The following is a 16,090-nucleotide window of genomic DNA, read 5'->3' as shown; positions in this document are numbered from 1 at the left end:
CCTAGTATCGTCTGTTGGGATCTTCCATACGAGAGAGTTTTCTTCTATTAACTTGCCAAGAATGGATGGGAAGAGGAAGGAGATGGCAGAGAGTCTATTACATCTCACCCTAGAGATCCTCTATCAGCTTACTGGAGAGGTGAGAGATTCTGATGATGTCACATCATGACATCATCTATACATATAATGAAATGTCCTGACTGACTGATTCATCAATACAGAGCCGAAACTACTGAAGTCAGAAACCTTAAATTTGGACAGACGCTTCTTTGTATAATGTAGCGATCCACTAAGAAAGGATTTTCTAAAATCTAACCCCTAAGAGCTCAGTCACACAGGCGGTTTAACGTCCCATTATTCGTGCGTTAGAAAAGATTGCACAATATAGAACCAATGCTTTCCAATGGCAGCGGTCACATGTGCGAATTTTACATGCGCAAAAACGTCTGTGGCGAAAATGATAGGACACCGTTTGTTAAAACGCGGCTAGCTGTGTTCTGCATTCGCAAAGTATTTTCTCAAAAATGCAGAAATTGCCATTGCCTGCTATTCAGTTTTACCATACCATCCATCCTGACTGGACACATGGAGGCAATACCAGATTATGACTGTAACCTTAGGGGGGAACCACTGCCTAGAGGACCTTCCGCCCAAAGGCCAGTTCTTTGCCAGAATAGAGATCCAAGTGATAATGCTTAGAAAATGTATGTTCACATCGTTGCCCTACAAATCTACTCTGTCGATGCTCCACTGTGTTCGGCCCATGCAGAAGCAAGAGCCCTAGTAGAGTGAGCTCTTATCCTCTCTGGGGCCAACAAATTTCTGGATTTATATGCGTCCTGTGTTATCATGAGCCTGGTCAGGGACCATGGGTGGCAGTGGCGCGGTTCGCCGCTGCGTTCTGGGATGGTGTTGCGCCCATGTTCAGGTTGGCAGGCCGTGGTGCTGTGCTCTGCTGTGTGGGCGTGGAGTGTCTGCTATGAGTGGCGCACACTCTCTAACTCTGTGAGTTACAGTGGCTGGCTGGGAGCTCCAGTCAGCCGACTTGATTGGTCTCTGCCCAAGGGGCGGAGACTCCTGAATATAGTCTGGCAGCTGCTGATAGCAGTTGCCAGTTATTGGTTCTGTTCCCTGTGTGTCTGACTTCTGTCCTGCTCCAGTGCAAGTTACCTTGTCTCGCTCTAGTTCTGCCTGTGTTCTGTGGTTTTCCTGTCGTGTTGGTTTATTCTATCGGCCTAGCCTGTCGGTACTAGTAAGTTGTCATCTGCATAGGTACGGCAGGTCCTTCCTGTCCTGCCACTAGGCAGCATAGGGTCAGTGTTGGCAGCCTGGACCTGTCCACCTTTTGGGGGTACCTCAGGGAGTCCTGCACCATGTGTACCTGTGCACACTACTAGTACTGTAACATCATAACTGGCCCCAAAAATTTTTTCCAGCTTTTTTATGAGGTGGGATTCACGGTGTGAATGGAGTCCTACAATATGATTACTGGTCAGATTTGTGACCTGGCCGGGATGGTTCAGGACTAGAGATGAGCGAGTATACTCACTAAAGGCAATTGCTCGAGCGAGCATTGCCTTTAGCGAGTACCTGCCCGCTCAAGACTGAAGGTTCGGGTGCCGGCAGCGGGCAGGGAGCTGCGGGGGAGAGCGGGGCGGAACAGAGGGGAGATCTCTCTCCCTCTCTTCCCCCCCCCCCTCCAGCTCCCCCCTGCTGACAGCCGCTACTCACTGCTCCCCCGTGCCGGCACCCGAACCTTCAGTTTCGAGCGGGGAGATACTCGCTAAAGGCAATGCTCGCTCGAGCAATTGCCTTTAGCGAGTATACTCGCTCATTTCTATTCAGGACCTGTCAGGGTTTCTCAGCCATCATGAGCAGCGGTTGGTTGTGCCCGCTGATCCAGTACCTGAACCAAAATGCCCATTACCAGAGGTGTTCTTGGGGGACCGGAGAAAAATTCTTTGTCTTCCGGGAGGCTTGTAAGTTGTTTTTTCGCTTGTGGCCTCGTTCCTCTGGGTCCGAGTCCCAACGGGTGGGGATTGTTATGTCTCTGCTCAGAGAAGGGCCCCAGTCATGGATCTATTCTTTACCGGCTGATTACGCTTGTCTGCAGTCGGTAGACTCTGTTTGTCATTGAGCTCGGGATTATTTTTATGGTTCAAATAAATTTTATTGAATACAAATCTGTCATTGTTTGGTATCAGTTATAGTCAATTTACATGGAAAAAAAAAACTTAGAAGGTAATTATCTATTTAACAGTTCCATAGACAATTGTGCATATAAAAAACTGAAAGGAAAGAGAGGAGACAATTTGAGGAGAAATAGGCTTCCTCGAGCGAGGGAGTCGGGTGCTGTGTGGGGAGTGTGCTTGCAGTGTAGCACCCCCACTTGGTCTCCCCCCTTGGTCTTGATCTGACGTTCGAGAATAGATGGCCCATCTCGATCCTATATTGGGCTCACGAAAATACACATCCTTTCTTATCTATTGATATTTATTTAATCTAGGACACACACACAGGGGTGGGGGTAATGGGGGAGAAGGGTAGGTAGTGGAGAGGACGGGTTTAGGTAGAGGAGGGGAGGGGGCGAGATGGTTAGAGACGAGTGAAATTGTAGGGAGTGTCATCTGGGCACTCTGCGGGTTAGCGATCAATCAATTGAACCCTGATCTAACCAACGTTTAAGGTCGTCCGTTCCCCTAAATGCTATCCATTTCTGCCATGTCTTGTGGTAAGCTTCCCACAATTTGGGCTCATCTGCCCTCAGCTCATCAAATCGCATGAGGGTATGAAGCTCCTCCACCCACATGCCCCTAGTGGGGATGGTTGCGGAGCGCCAGAGCCTTGGGATGAGTCTTCTCACTGCAATTATAAGATGTTTTAGAAGTCTTGATTTAGCTACTCGCGTGGCGCCCGGGAACAGTGAGAGCAGGGCTAGTTTAGGTGTCATCGTCATGTCTGAGTGATGGATATGATTGTACATGGTTGTTACCTCCTTCCAGAGGTCGGCTACTGAGTGACAGTCCCACCAGATGTGGATCATTGTACCTCTGCTCCAACTGCATCTCCAGCACGCCGGGGAGGACTGGTGGAAAATTCTCTGTAGTTGATCTGGGGTCCAGAGCTCGGGAATATTTTTGATGAACCCGATCGTGCAGGTTATGCAGTCAGTAAATTGTTGGCCCTACGCCAGTATTCAGGTGAATCTGCATGGAACAACTGTGCGCTCAAAGATTTGTTTTTGGTAGACCTGTCTGACGCAGTAAAAGATCTATTGCTGTCCCATCAGTCACCCTCTACTTTGAATCAGGCTATGGAATTGGCAGACAGAGCTGATCGTAGACTCAGGTCTAGAAGGTAAGCTAAGCTAGAGCACTGTCAAGAACGTGGTGCTAAGTCTCTGGCGACTTCTACAGCCTGTACCCCATTGTCAACCCCCGGAGCTGATGATATGGAAGTGGACCGGTTGAGTCCTAAAGAACGGAGGCGGTTTCAAACCAACTCTGTTTCTACTGCGGCAAGGCTGGTCATCGCATCGTGTCCTGCCAGGAACGGCAGATATGGAAGCGGCAGGAAAACTTCAGCTCCTAGGTCAGTGTCAGGAGGGTCATCTAGAAGGTCAGGTCCTCCCAAAATTACTGATGCCTTGTAGTGTGTCTTACAAGGCTTTTCACAGGGAGGGACAGGCATTTATTGATTCTGGGTCGGCCGCGAACCTTATGTATTTGCAGTTTGCAAAACCACTGTTATCAAGTTTTACCGCGTTAGGTTTCTCGATCCACTTTACCAATATCGATGCAACCCCTCTGTCCTCAGGGGTAGTGCGGTGGAGGACACCAGAACTTCTGTTCATGGTGGGCGCATCACATTCGGAGGTTATTTCATTTCTGGTCATGGAGAAGATGTCCATGGATATTGTTCTGGGATTGCCGTGGCTAAGGACACACAATCCTCAGTTCGATTGGACTACTCTGGAGCTAGTTCGGTGGGGAGGGTGCTGTCAGGATCATCTAGTGCCTGTTACATTGTGCTCCACCGATACTATTAGTATTCCGGACTATTTACAGGCTTTTCAAGATGTGTTCTCTAAGAAGCTTTCTTAAATATTAACCCCACACCGTGAATGGGATTGTAGGATTGATCTGGTCCCGGATAGTCTCATTCCTAAGGGGGACATATTTAATCTGTCGGGCCGGGAGCATGAGGCTCTTAAATCCTATATTTCAGAGGCTTTAGCCAAGGAACATATCAGACCATCAAAGTCACCAGCTGGAGCAGGCCTATTTTTTTTTTTTTTAAAGAAAGATGGGTCTTTGCAGCCTTGTGTTGACTATCGGGCTTTAAACAAGATCAACATAAAAAGTCAATGCTCCCTCTGATCCCTGATCTGTTGAATCAGGTGGTGGGAGCAGGCTGGTTCTCTACGCTTGACCTTCGCGGGGCTTATAATCTTATACGCATTATTCTGGTGATGATTGGAAGATCGCGTTCAGCACCCCGTTGGGGCACTTCGAGTGTCTGGTTATGCTCTTCAGGTTATGCAACACCCCTGCGATTTTTCAGGGCTTTATGAACGCGGTCTTTCATGATTATCTAGGGTTTTTTATGGTTGTCTATTTGGACGACATTTTGGTGTACTCGTCGGATTGGGACACGCATGTCAGACATCTCCATTTAGTGTTAGAGCGGCTACGGGAGTACCAATTGTATGTTAAATTGGAGAAGTGCTCGTTTAGGGTCAAACGCGTGTCATTCCTTGGGTATATCCTTACTCCAACCGATGTGTGTATGGAGTCAGACAAGGTTGCGGCAATCGCACAATGGGCTAAATCAGATAATTTAAAGGCTCTTCAGCGCTTTTTTTGGGTTTGCCAACTTTCTTGTGGCAGCAGTATAGGCAGACCCCAGGAACATCCTTGTGCAAGCAGTATAGGCAGACCCCTGTGTTTACCGTCAAATAACCTGCTGGAGATTGCAATCCAGAACAACAATAATTTTCATAGTGTGCCCCCAGCTAACCAGCCAAACCCCATACAAGGAACAGACCCTGTTTGGCCATCATATCCCTTGCAACCTAGTTTTTAGGCTCCTGCCTCTTATGACAATAACCCAGTTGCCATGTTTGATCCATCGACCATTTATAATCCATCTGCTTTTAACCCTTATACATTTTAAAACCCAAATAATTGTACCGTTATGTTGTTAGTAAAGGACATTCATATCTACAGTGTTAAAAAAGTAATAATAATAATCCAAAGTTCTTTATTCTAACAGTTGTTTTCCTTTTGCCAGAAGGCACCCATTTAAAATTAACGTGTACATTTTTAAAGATTGTTTCTATATTTTTTCGTTAGTGTGTTTTTAAATACTGTTTAATGGTTTTATTGTTTATATGCAGACCCCTCTAACATTTCTGTAGCAGCAGTATAGGCAGACCCCTGTAACATGTAGGTAGCAGAGGTAAAGACCGACCCCAGTACTATTTTTGTAGGTGCAGTATACGCAGACCCCATTACCATTTCTGTAGAAGTATAGGCAGACCCCAATAACATTTCTGTAGCAGCAATATAGGCAGACCCCTGGAACATTTACATGGCAGAAGTATAGGCAGACCCCAGTAACATTTTTGTAGCAGAAGTATACGCAGATCCCTGTAACATTTCTGTAGTAACAGTATAGACAGATCCCAGTAACATTTCTGTAGCAGAAGTATAGGCAGACCCCTGTAACATTTACGTGGCAGCAGTATAGACAGACACCTGTAACTTTCTTGCAGTAGAAGTATAGGCAGGCAGACCCCAGTAAAATTTCTGTAGTAATAGTATAGGCCAACCTCTGAATCATTGAGGTACCATGAGCGTAGGCAAAGGCCGGAAAAATTAGTTGGATAAGAGTGTAGGCGTGGGCCCGAAAAATAAGTGTATCAAGAGTGCAAGTGTACCTCTGAAAAATTTATCAACTGAGAGGGCAGGTGAAACCCATAAATATTTTTTGAAAGCTACAGCTCACTGTTGCTTAATTTGTAACAGAGCCTGTAGGCAGCCCTGTTGAAAAAATTGGTTCATGTTAAAGTATCAATACTTTTGAAACTTTGTAAAAACATGTAGATGAGCCTTTTGGGCCGCAGAAAAATTGGCCGTTCAGCGCGATGACATGTTGTTTCTGAAGGAGGAGTAGCAGGAGGAGGACTAATGTCAGAGACAGATTGACAAAGCTAAATGCCCTGTTTTCCCGGTGATACAGAAGAGTGCTTTTATCTGCGGTTGCAGCGAAAAGAATCTTTGAGTGTAAGCATGTCGGCACTGGCAGTTGACAGGCGGGTATGATTATCCATGATGATTCCCCCAGCTGCACTAAACACCCTCTCTGACAAGACGCTAGCGGCAGGGCAAGCAAGTACCTCCAGGGCATACAGCGCAAGTTCGTGCCATGTGTCCGTCTTTGACACCCAGTAGTTGTATGGAGCAGAGGCATCACGGAGGACGGTGGTACGATCGGCTATGACTCCCTCACAATCTTTTTACAGTGCTCCCTCCGACTCAGCCTTGACTGGGGAGTGGTGACGCAGTCTTGCTGGGGAGCCATAAAGCTGGCAAAGGCCTTGGAGAGTTTTCCCATACCTGCGCTGAACATGCTGCCTGATCTCCGCGCCTCCCCTGCTACTTGACCCTCGGAACTGCGCCTGCTGCAAATAGTGCTGTCAGATAGGAAGTTTACCATTAGTTTGTCCACCAGGGCCCTGTGGTATTGCATCATTCTCGAACCCCTTTCCTCTTTGGGAATGAGAATGGATAGGTTCCCCTTGTACCGTGGATCGAGCAGGGTGTACACCCAGTAATCCGTAGTGGCCAGAATGCGTCTTACGCAAGGGTCACGAGAAAGGCAGCCCAACATGAAGTCAGCCATGTGTGCCAGGGTACCAGTACGCAACACATCGCTGTCCTCACTAGGAAGATCACTTTCAGGATCCTCCTCCACAGCCCATACACGCTGAACAGATGAGGCAAGCAGCATGGGTACCCTCTGCAGTGGGCCCAGCTGTCTCTTCCCCCTCCTCCTCCTCCTGCTCCTCCCCCTCCTCCTCCTCCAAAACGCGATGAGATATAGACATCAGGGTGCTCTGACTATCAAGCGCCATACTCTCTTCCCCCGTCTCCTGTTCCGACCGCAAAGCGTCAGCCTTTATGCTTTGCAGCGAACTTCTTAGCAGGCATAGCAGAGGAACGGGGACGCTAATGATTGCAGCATCACCGTTCACCATATGGGTAGACTCCTCAACGTTTCCAAGGACCTGGCAGGCCCACTCCTCGGTAAAGAATTGGGGAGGCTGACTACCACTACGCCGCCCATGTTGGAGTTGGTATTCCACTATAGCTCTATGCTGCTCATACAGCCTGGCCAACATGTGGAGCGTAGAATTCCACCGTGTGGGCACGTTGCAGAGCAGTCGGTGCTCTGGCAGATTAAACCGATGTTGCAGGGTCCGCAGGGTGGCAGCGTTTGTGATGGACTTGCGGAAATGTGCGCAGACGCGGGTACTTTTTCAGAAACTGCTGAACCACCAGATTGAAGACTTGGGCCAGGCATGGCAAGTGTGTGAGGCTGCCGAGCTGCAGAGCCGCCACCAGGTTACGGCCGTTGTCACACACGACCATGCCCGGTTGGAGGCTCAGCGGCGAAAGCCAGAGGTCGGTCTGCTCTGTCAGACCCTGCAACAGCTCGGGGGGCGTGTGCCTCTTGTCACCTAGGCTGAGTAGTTTCAGCACGGCCTGCTGATGCTTGCCCACTGCTGTGCTGCCGTGCCGCGCCACACTGACTGCTGGCGACATGCTGCTCACATATCTTAATTGAGAGTTAGAGGTTGCGTAGGAGGAGGGGGAGGGTTTAGAGGAGGTGGCATAGACCGCCTCAGATACCAGAACTGAGGAAGGACCCGCTATTCTGGGTGTAGGTAGGACGTGTGCTGTCCCAGCCTCTGACTCGGTCCCAGCCTCCACCATATTCATCCAATGTGCCGTCAGGGAGATATAGTGGCCCTGCCCGCCAGTACTTGTCCACATGTCTGTGGTTAAGTGGACCTTCCCAGTAACCACGTTGGTGAGGGCACGATTGATGTTGCGGGAGACGTGCTGGTGTAGGGCTGGAATGGCACACTGGGAAAAATAGTGGCAACTGGGGACCGAGTAGCGTGGGACCGCCACTTCCATCATGTTTTTGAAAGCCTCCGTTTCCACAAGCCTGTACAGCAGCATCTCCAGGCTGATCAATTTCGCAATGTGCACGTTGAAAGCTTGAGTGTACGGGTGCGTGGCGGCGTATTTGTGCTTGCGCTCCAACGCTTGCGCTAGCGACAGCTAGATGCTGCGCTGAGAGACATTGCTGGATGGGGTCGAGGACAGCGGAGGTGAGGGTGTGGGTGCAGGCCGGGAGGCGCTCGTGCCTGTGTCCTGAGAGGGGGGTTGGATCTGAGTGGCAGGTTGGGGCACAGGGGAGAGGCAGTGGTGCAACCCGGAGGCAGTGAACGGCCTTCGTCCCACCTTGTGGGGTGCTTGGCCATCATATGCCTGCGCATGCTGGTGGTAGTGAGGCTGGTAGTGGTGGCTCCCCGGCTGATCCCGTATTCTATTCTGCCTGCTTATTCTATCCTATTTGAAATTTCTGAACACAGTAAAACTCCTTTACCAAATTCCCTGTAAATCACAATGCAAATTAACACTACAAAAGACAAAAGGAACAGACGGGTTAACTGGGAAATGCTTTCAGTGGCTTAACTTCAGTCCACTCTCTTATCAGTAACCCTCCCCCAATAATAAGCATTGCACATTCTTTAAACTAAACGTCTGAAACACACAAAGACTTATGATTATTTTCAATGACCAAGAGCTTCTGGAGCCTATAATTCTCCGCGTATATACCTTTTCACATATGAGAACATAACACGCTCAATCATACAGGTAAATACACCTTTTTTAAACCCTGCATATTCCTCCTTCTCACGTATGAGAGCACATAACACGCTCAATCATACACCTCACTAGTTACCTAGGAGTAAGTGTCTCTGGCGCGCTCCCTCAGACATAAACAGCCAAGTCCGCCCTTCTGACACATTAACCCTCACAGAATTTATCTCTTGGTCTTATATACACAATCTTTAACCGTCTCAGACACAGCAGCCACAGCATACAAAATACTCCTAGACAGGTAACATGGTGGTAATCGGGTGGACAGAACTAGAGTTATTACCTGCCTTTCAGTGAAGGTCTAGTCTGGATCAGATACAGGCAGATTAGCAGTTGGAAATCAGCTTGACACAGGTAGATTAAAATAAAGCAATCTTACCGTGTCCTGTAGATTTTTGGGCCCCTGAGTTCCGCGTGCTATCTGCCGATCTCTATACGTTCCAGGCTCTGACTTCACAGATCCACCCGCGCACCCAGGAACGCCAATGAGCTGGAATATGGTTTTCTCCAGCAGGTTTCGGGGTATTCTGTAGCTTCCAAATTGTATAGTGTGCACACATCATCGACCAGATCAGACACAAGTTATCAGTCTCATATCCAAAATGGCTCTCTGGGCAGGAACGTCCAAACAGCCTCTTTTATTGCAAGACATAACACCTGCCCTTTATGGGCGTTTAACAGAATACATCAGTAACATATATATATTCTTATTCGCTGGGTTACATAGAATTCCCCGCCTCCCCCTCTCCCCGCCTCTCTCAAGTAGGAGCCTTTGTCTTAACAACATGATGTCAAAACTGAAACTGAAAGTATCTTTGTTGAAGAAGTTTCTGTGTGGGGGACGGGAAAGGACTGGGAAAACACTCAGTATTGAATACAAGCAATAACATATAACACTGTGATTTAACTCTTTCCTTAGGCAGCAGAGTTCCACATTAGGCTGAAGTCACAAAACACACATCTTTTCACCATGCCATTGTCCAGAAATTACTATAATGAAATTATGCAGTCGTTAGCCTCTAAGAGTTAAAGTCACTACAGCTGTGTAATACATCTAGTTTAGTACAAATCGATAGACATTTTACACTGACTAATCATCATGTCTATCACATTGGCGCGACACAGGTTGCACACCACTGTTTGTCGGTCGTCCGCGCTCTCACTGAAAAACATCCACACCTTTGAACACCTAGGCCTCTGGACGGTGGTTTGGCGCGAGGGGGTGCTTTGGGAAACAGTTGGAGGATTCTTCGCTCTGGCCCTGCCTCTACCCCTGGCCACCCCACTGCCTCCTCCAACCTGTCCTGCTGCTGCACTTGCCTCCCCCTCTGAAGACCTGTCCTCAGTTGGCTTAGCAAACCAGGTGGGGTCAGTCACCTCATCGTCCAGCGGCTCTTCCTCCGAATCCTCTGTGCGCTCCTCCCTAGGACTTACTGCCCTTACTACTACCTCACTGATAGACAACTGTGTCTCATCATCATCGTCCTCCTCACCCACCGAAAGCTCTTGAGACAGTTGCTGTAAGTCCCCAGCCTCATCCCCCGGACCCCGGGAACTTTCCAAAGGTTGGGCATCGGTGACGACAAACTCCTCAGGTGAGAGAGGAACCATTTTTTCCCAATCAAGGCAGGGGCCCGAGAACAGTTCCTGGGAGTTTGCCTGCTCATCAGAATGTGTCATTTTCATGGAGTGAGGAGGCTGGGAGGAAGGAGGAGCAGCAGCCAGAGGATTCAGAGTTGCAGCAGTGGACGGCGCAGAACTCTGGGTGGTCGATAGATTGCTGGATGCACTTTCTTTCTTTTTTTTTTTAAATCAGTATTTATTGACATTTTTATATTTAAATTAAGACATTCAAATAAAGTCACAATATTCAAACAGGATATCAAGCGTATTACGAAAAGTGTAAACATTGCAAACTAGAGTGCTCATCTCGGGGAGGGTCCCGGTCCGCAGCCCCTGGACTGATTGCCCGGCCAGGGCCACCCCGGAGAATGATAAAGATGAACATCAACAAGAGTACAAACAGACAGGACAGACCAGACAGGCAGGGGAGGGGGAGTTGAAATGGGTAGGGGGTGGGAGTAGGGGGAGGTTGGGGGGGGCGTAGGCTACAGTAATTGTTAGGGTGTCAGCCCGTAGCCCAAGAGGTGTGGGGCTGACCCGTCTCATGTAGAGAGTCAAAGGAAAAAGTATCTCTTAAGACCCATTTCATTTCAGCACGTCCAACAGGCAGGGGCCCCTCTAGCTAGTTAGATTAAAATTTGTTTCTTAACGAGCGCCATGGACTCCAGATTTTTAGGTAGTTGTCGTGGGTACCATTTGACCAACTGATTAGTTCTTCCAGATTCTGGATGCATTTTCTGCCATCCACGACAGGACCTGCTCACACTGTTCCGTGTGGATAGTCAAATATGACCAGAGGTTAAAACTTGTATCGCTGAGGTTATTTGCATGTGTTTCGCTGAAATTATTTATGCTGACTAGTGTGTTTGCTAAAAGCGATGATGTTAGGGCTGCGGTTTCATACATGTTGCTTGCTTCTGCTAAAGTCTGCTAGGAATCGGGAAACAGAGTTTCACTGTATATTCTTGTATGAGGAAGCGGGTATATAAAGATATAAAAACATATATGTGTAACAGTAAACAAGGAATGGAAAAATACTGTCATAGGTATATAGAATGATTAGCGGGTCATCAAGATTTGGACTTATGTTGACCCCCTTTCCTCTAAGGAAAGCAATTAGCTCAATCATTATTTTATTTTTAAAAAGCTCTTGGAGCTGAGGGGACACCAAAAGGCAAAGAAATGAATTGAAAATGAAATATCTCCGTATCCATAATTACTGCAAATCTAAGACATTTCTGATATGCAGCATGAATGGGTACATGATAGTAGGCATCCTTCAGGTCCACCGCACACATAACATTAGATCGCCCAATTAGAGGAATTGTCGATCTAATCATTTCGATTTTAAACAAAAAATGCTGATATATTCATTAACCCCTTAGTGACGGCCCCATAGTGCTTTTTACATCCTGTCATTGCAGGACGTATATGGAGTGAGATCACGCTGCTATCTCCCTCCATAGATCGTGTGTCAGCTGTTTATTACAGCTGACACCCGCAGGCAACGGCCCTGACACGCCGCGTGGCTGATCGAGGGCTGTTAACACTTTAAATGCCACTGTCTATTCTGACAGCGGCATTTAAATCTCCCGAATGATGTTTGGGGTCCTGTACGCCCCCCCCCCCCCCTCCCCGGGTGAGATCAGGTGAGCCGTATGGGTGTTATGGCAGCCAGGGGCCTTCTGAAAGACCCCAGGGCTGTCTTAGCAGTATGCCTATCAAGCTGTCCCTGTGGGGGGCTTGATAACTGCCTATCAGAATGCTGTATGATGTAAAGCTATAGCATTACATCGTACTACATAAGCCAACTAAGCATCACTGATTGTTGTCCCCCCTAGGGACTAAAAGAAAGTAAAACAATAAAAGCAATAAAGTTTTGCTTATTCTTGAAAAAAAAAAAGAAAATAAGAAATAAAAGTTAAAAAAAACCCCTAAAAGTCTGATCAAAATAAGTCATTATTTACCTTGCACAATGAACGTTGCCAAAAAAAAACAAAGAACAAATGTAATAAAAAGTGATCAAAAAGTTCTATGTAATAAAAAATGGTACCAACGGAAACGTCAGGATGTACCGCATAAAATGAGCCCAGAGAGAGAGATAAAAAAAAATACAAGTAGTATAGCAAAAAAAAAAAAAAAACCCTAAGTTTGGTATCCTAGTAATCATATGGTATCATACTGACCCATAGAATAAGGTTATCGTGTCATTTTTGTTGCAGTTTGTGTGCCATAAAACAGGATGCACCAAAAGATGGCGCAATGTTTTTTTTTCATTTCTCTCCACTTAGAATTTTTTTAAAGTTTTTCAGCACATTATATGGTATAATAAATCATACCATTATAAAATACAACTCATCCCGCAAAAAACAAGCCCTCATACAGCTAGATCAATGAATAAATAAAGGAGTTACAATTTTTTAAAAGGGAAAAGGAAAAAACGAAAATGGAAAAAAGCTTTGTCACTAAGGGGTTAAGGGCCTTCAAATTAAGTATGGCTCTAAATTAGCCACCAAAAATAACGAAGAATAATAACCCCAACCCTGTTTCCTCATAGGGACTGGTATAATGGCTCCTATTAGCAATAACTTTCGAATCCCTTCCTCCAAATGCTCTTGAAGAAGAGGGGTCTGTAACGATACTACCAAAAAATATAGATGTAGCAGCACTCCGCTGGAGTACACCTATAGGTGCGAGGTGTGGAACTGCGGTGCAAAAGCTCAAAAAGTCCCGACTCCTGGGACTGCAGAGTCCATCCAAATAAAGCATAAATCGAGCAGCACAGCCAGTTATCCAAAATAGTGCTTCTTTATTAATCCATACAAAAAGGCAGAGCAGCGTTTCAACTCCCTTTGGAGTTTTTGTCAAGCTAACTCAAAGTAAAAACAACAGACACTATATACAGTGCACAGGTAATTAAAAATACAGGACCTCCACCCACTGTGTAACATACTTACTCCTCCATGGTGGCATGTGTGGGACCAGGAGTGGCTACAGCGTGTACAATGGTCCAATGCAGAGGCATCCATGTCCGGTGCGCATGCGCGAAACTTAACAGTCATTGTGATATATGACTAGGAGCGGCTCCGGTGTATTCAGTGCAAGACATCCATACCCAGTGTGCATGTCTCAGGCCTTAATGTTTAGTGTGGGTTCTTATTTATATATTTTTTCAGATGACGTTCACCGTGCGGTAAATAATGTACTTCTTTGATAGATCGGACTTTTTCGGACGCGGCGATACCAAATATGTATTTTTGATGCTGAGCGTCACGCATCTAATGCCCAACTGTATGTTGCGTGCTCACGTGTATACAGCCCACAAAACCTTTATATCCTAGCAACAGATGACAAGACCAAAAACATACAGAACTGTGCTGACACGGCATATTGCAGTTACATTCCTTTCACTATTTCAACTTTTTACAGTTCAATATAAAGCAAAACACAGATTAGATAATATATATATATGAACTCAACGCGGACGAAGTCGCGGGTCACAAGCTAGAAGGTTAATAAAGGCAGCGGCCGGGCTTCATTTGGTCTTGTAAGTGATGGTGATCACATTATATGAAAGTGGTCGATACATCAGCAGTTCTGGGGCCGTCTGGAGAATTCTGGCATTTCCCAAACAAAAAAGGTTTCCAAGAGTCATTTATCTCGCTGTTCGTATGGATAATGGCCAGCGTGTCTATATTAATCCACATGCCAAGAATAATTTGCTACAGAAGATTAGCAGCCCCCTGAAAACTACACTTTTAACATTTTTTGATCTATGCAAAACAGGTGATTTTGCAAAAACTCTTCTTTAGGTGGAAGTTCCTTCCTAGTATTTATGGAAAAGTAACTGAATTGAGAGGAAAAACGGTGGAAATGATGTCACTGACTGGCCAGAAGTAAGTAAGGATGAAGCTTCTGGCACAGAGTACACTGTCTACCCTGACAATGCCGAGTGCTATTATCTTCATCTTCTGCTTCATGGAATTAGAGGTCCGACCTCATTCTTGGGTTTGAAGACTGTTACTGGTATTGTTCACCTGACATAACAATTAGAGATGAGCGAGCACGCTCGCTCATCTCAAGTAACTACCTTCCCCTCCGAGCGCGCTCGGGGGAGAGCGGGGGGTGGGGGAGTGCAAGAAATCTCTCTCGCTGCCCCCCCGAGCGTGCTCGCTCATCTCTAATAACAATCAGTCTGTGAGGCTCTAGGCTTGCTGCAGGATGACAAGCACTGGAATGCTTCTATGGAAGAACCTTCTCCTTGTGATTCTCGATTTAGACTACGGGAACTTTTTTCAGTTGTGTTGATATCTTGTCAACTATCAAACGCATTATGTCCTCCGACATACTAAAATAGTATTTTTCCCGAACAACATAAAGCGTCTGATAGTGTCAGAATTGCAACAAAACGTTCGCCACATTATGGATGAAAGTTATAATAAATACCTGATTTCTATTGAAGACGCAGTGTTGTCTTTGGGAGGACAATGTATAGAACACTATGGCTAACCTCAACCTACAGGATACAGACTTACAATACAGAATACCTTACATAGAATAGCTACAGCATCATTTTCTTGGTACAAGTAGTGTTTAAAAAGGTTCATTAACTGAAAAACAATTTCAAGTTTACCATTACATTTTAGAAAGTGTTAAAAAGGGCACGGGGCAAATATGTCTCCTGGATGCTCCGGGGGAACCAGCAAAACATTTGTCCTAAATCTACTACATTCCAGAATACGGAAATATTGTCGCCTCTTCTGGCATTGCTGCCACATTATTAGATGGAGGTAAGACGGCTCATTCTGCTTTTAGATTGCCCTTAAATCTGATACATATATAGACTCCTCTGTGCAACATATCAAAGCAGAGTAATAAGGTGCAAGGGCCGAAAGAGACTAAGCTTGTAGTATGGGATGAATATTCTATGGCTCATAAAGATGGAGTTGCAGCGCCCAGTAGAATGCTGAAAGATATAAGGGCAAATGATGGCTTAATGGGCGTGTTACGGTTCTCTTAGCTGGAAACTTTCCAGGCAAACTTTACCAGTTGTATCCAGGGGAACAAGAGCTGATGAAGTAGGAAAATGTTTAAAATCTTCATATTTGTGGCCTCATATTCAGAAGCTCTCCCTAATAGTGCGTTCTCTGAAATTAAGACCTACCCTGAAAGTAAGCCCTACCCCTGTTTTGGGGAGGCTTGAAATATAAGCCGCCCCCCAAAAATAAGCCCTGGCTAAAGTACATGAAAAAAAACACATCAATACTCACCTGGCCAGCAGCGTCTGAGTCCGTCGCAATGGCCCCCAGCGCTGCGGCAGGCTGCCGAGTCCTCTGTGCTGAGAAATCCTCTTCTCTCTGGTGACGGGGCTTTGAATACTATGCCTCCAGCAAAGCTACTGCTGTGATTGGATCAAGCACCAGCCAATCAGAGCCAGCGCTGGAACATTCACAGCCATTCAGTGAATGACATCACTGAATGGCTGTGATTGGCTCATTGAGCCCCAG

The 16,090-nt window shown here is 46.5% G+C and overlaps 1 protein-coding gene across 1 annotated transcript in view; it reads left to right on the top strand.

Annotated features, from left to right (window-relative positions):
- The window catches only part of LOC136620485 (zinc finger protein 84-like), a 42,395-nt gene continuing 26,305 nt past the window's right edge, over positions 1-16,090 (top strand). Inside the window, exon 1 of the mRNA XM_066595279.1 lies at positions 1-139. Within this exon, the coding sequence (XP_066451376.1) occupies positions 62-139 (78 nt within the window). The 5' untranslated portion in view covers positions 1-61. The remainder of the gene's footprint in view (positions 140-16,090) is intronic.

The sequence above is a fragment of the Eleutherodactylus coqui genome, chromosome 3, assembly GCF_035609145.1.
Source record: "Eleutherodactylus coqui strain aEleCoq1 chromosome 3, aEleCoq1.hap1, whole genome shotgun sequence".
NCBI classification, from domain to species: Eukaryota; Metazoa; Chordata; class Amphibia; order Anura; family Eleutherodactylidae; genus Eleutherodactylus; species Eleutherodactylus coqui.
The sequence above is the reverse complement of the archived record's forward strand: the minus strand, read 5'-3'. Positions and strand labels throughout refer to the sequence as shown.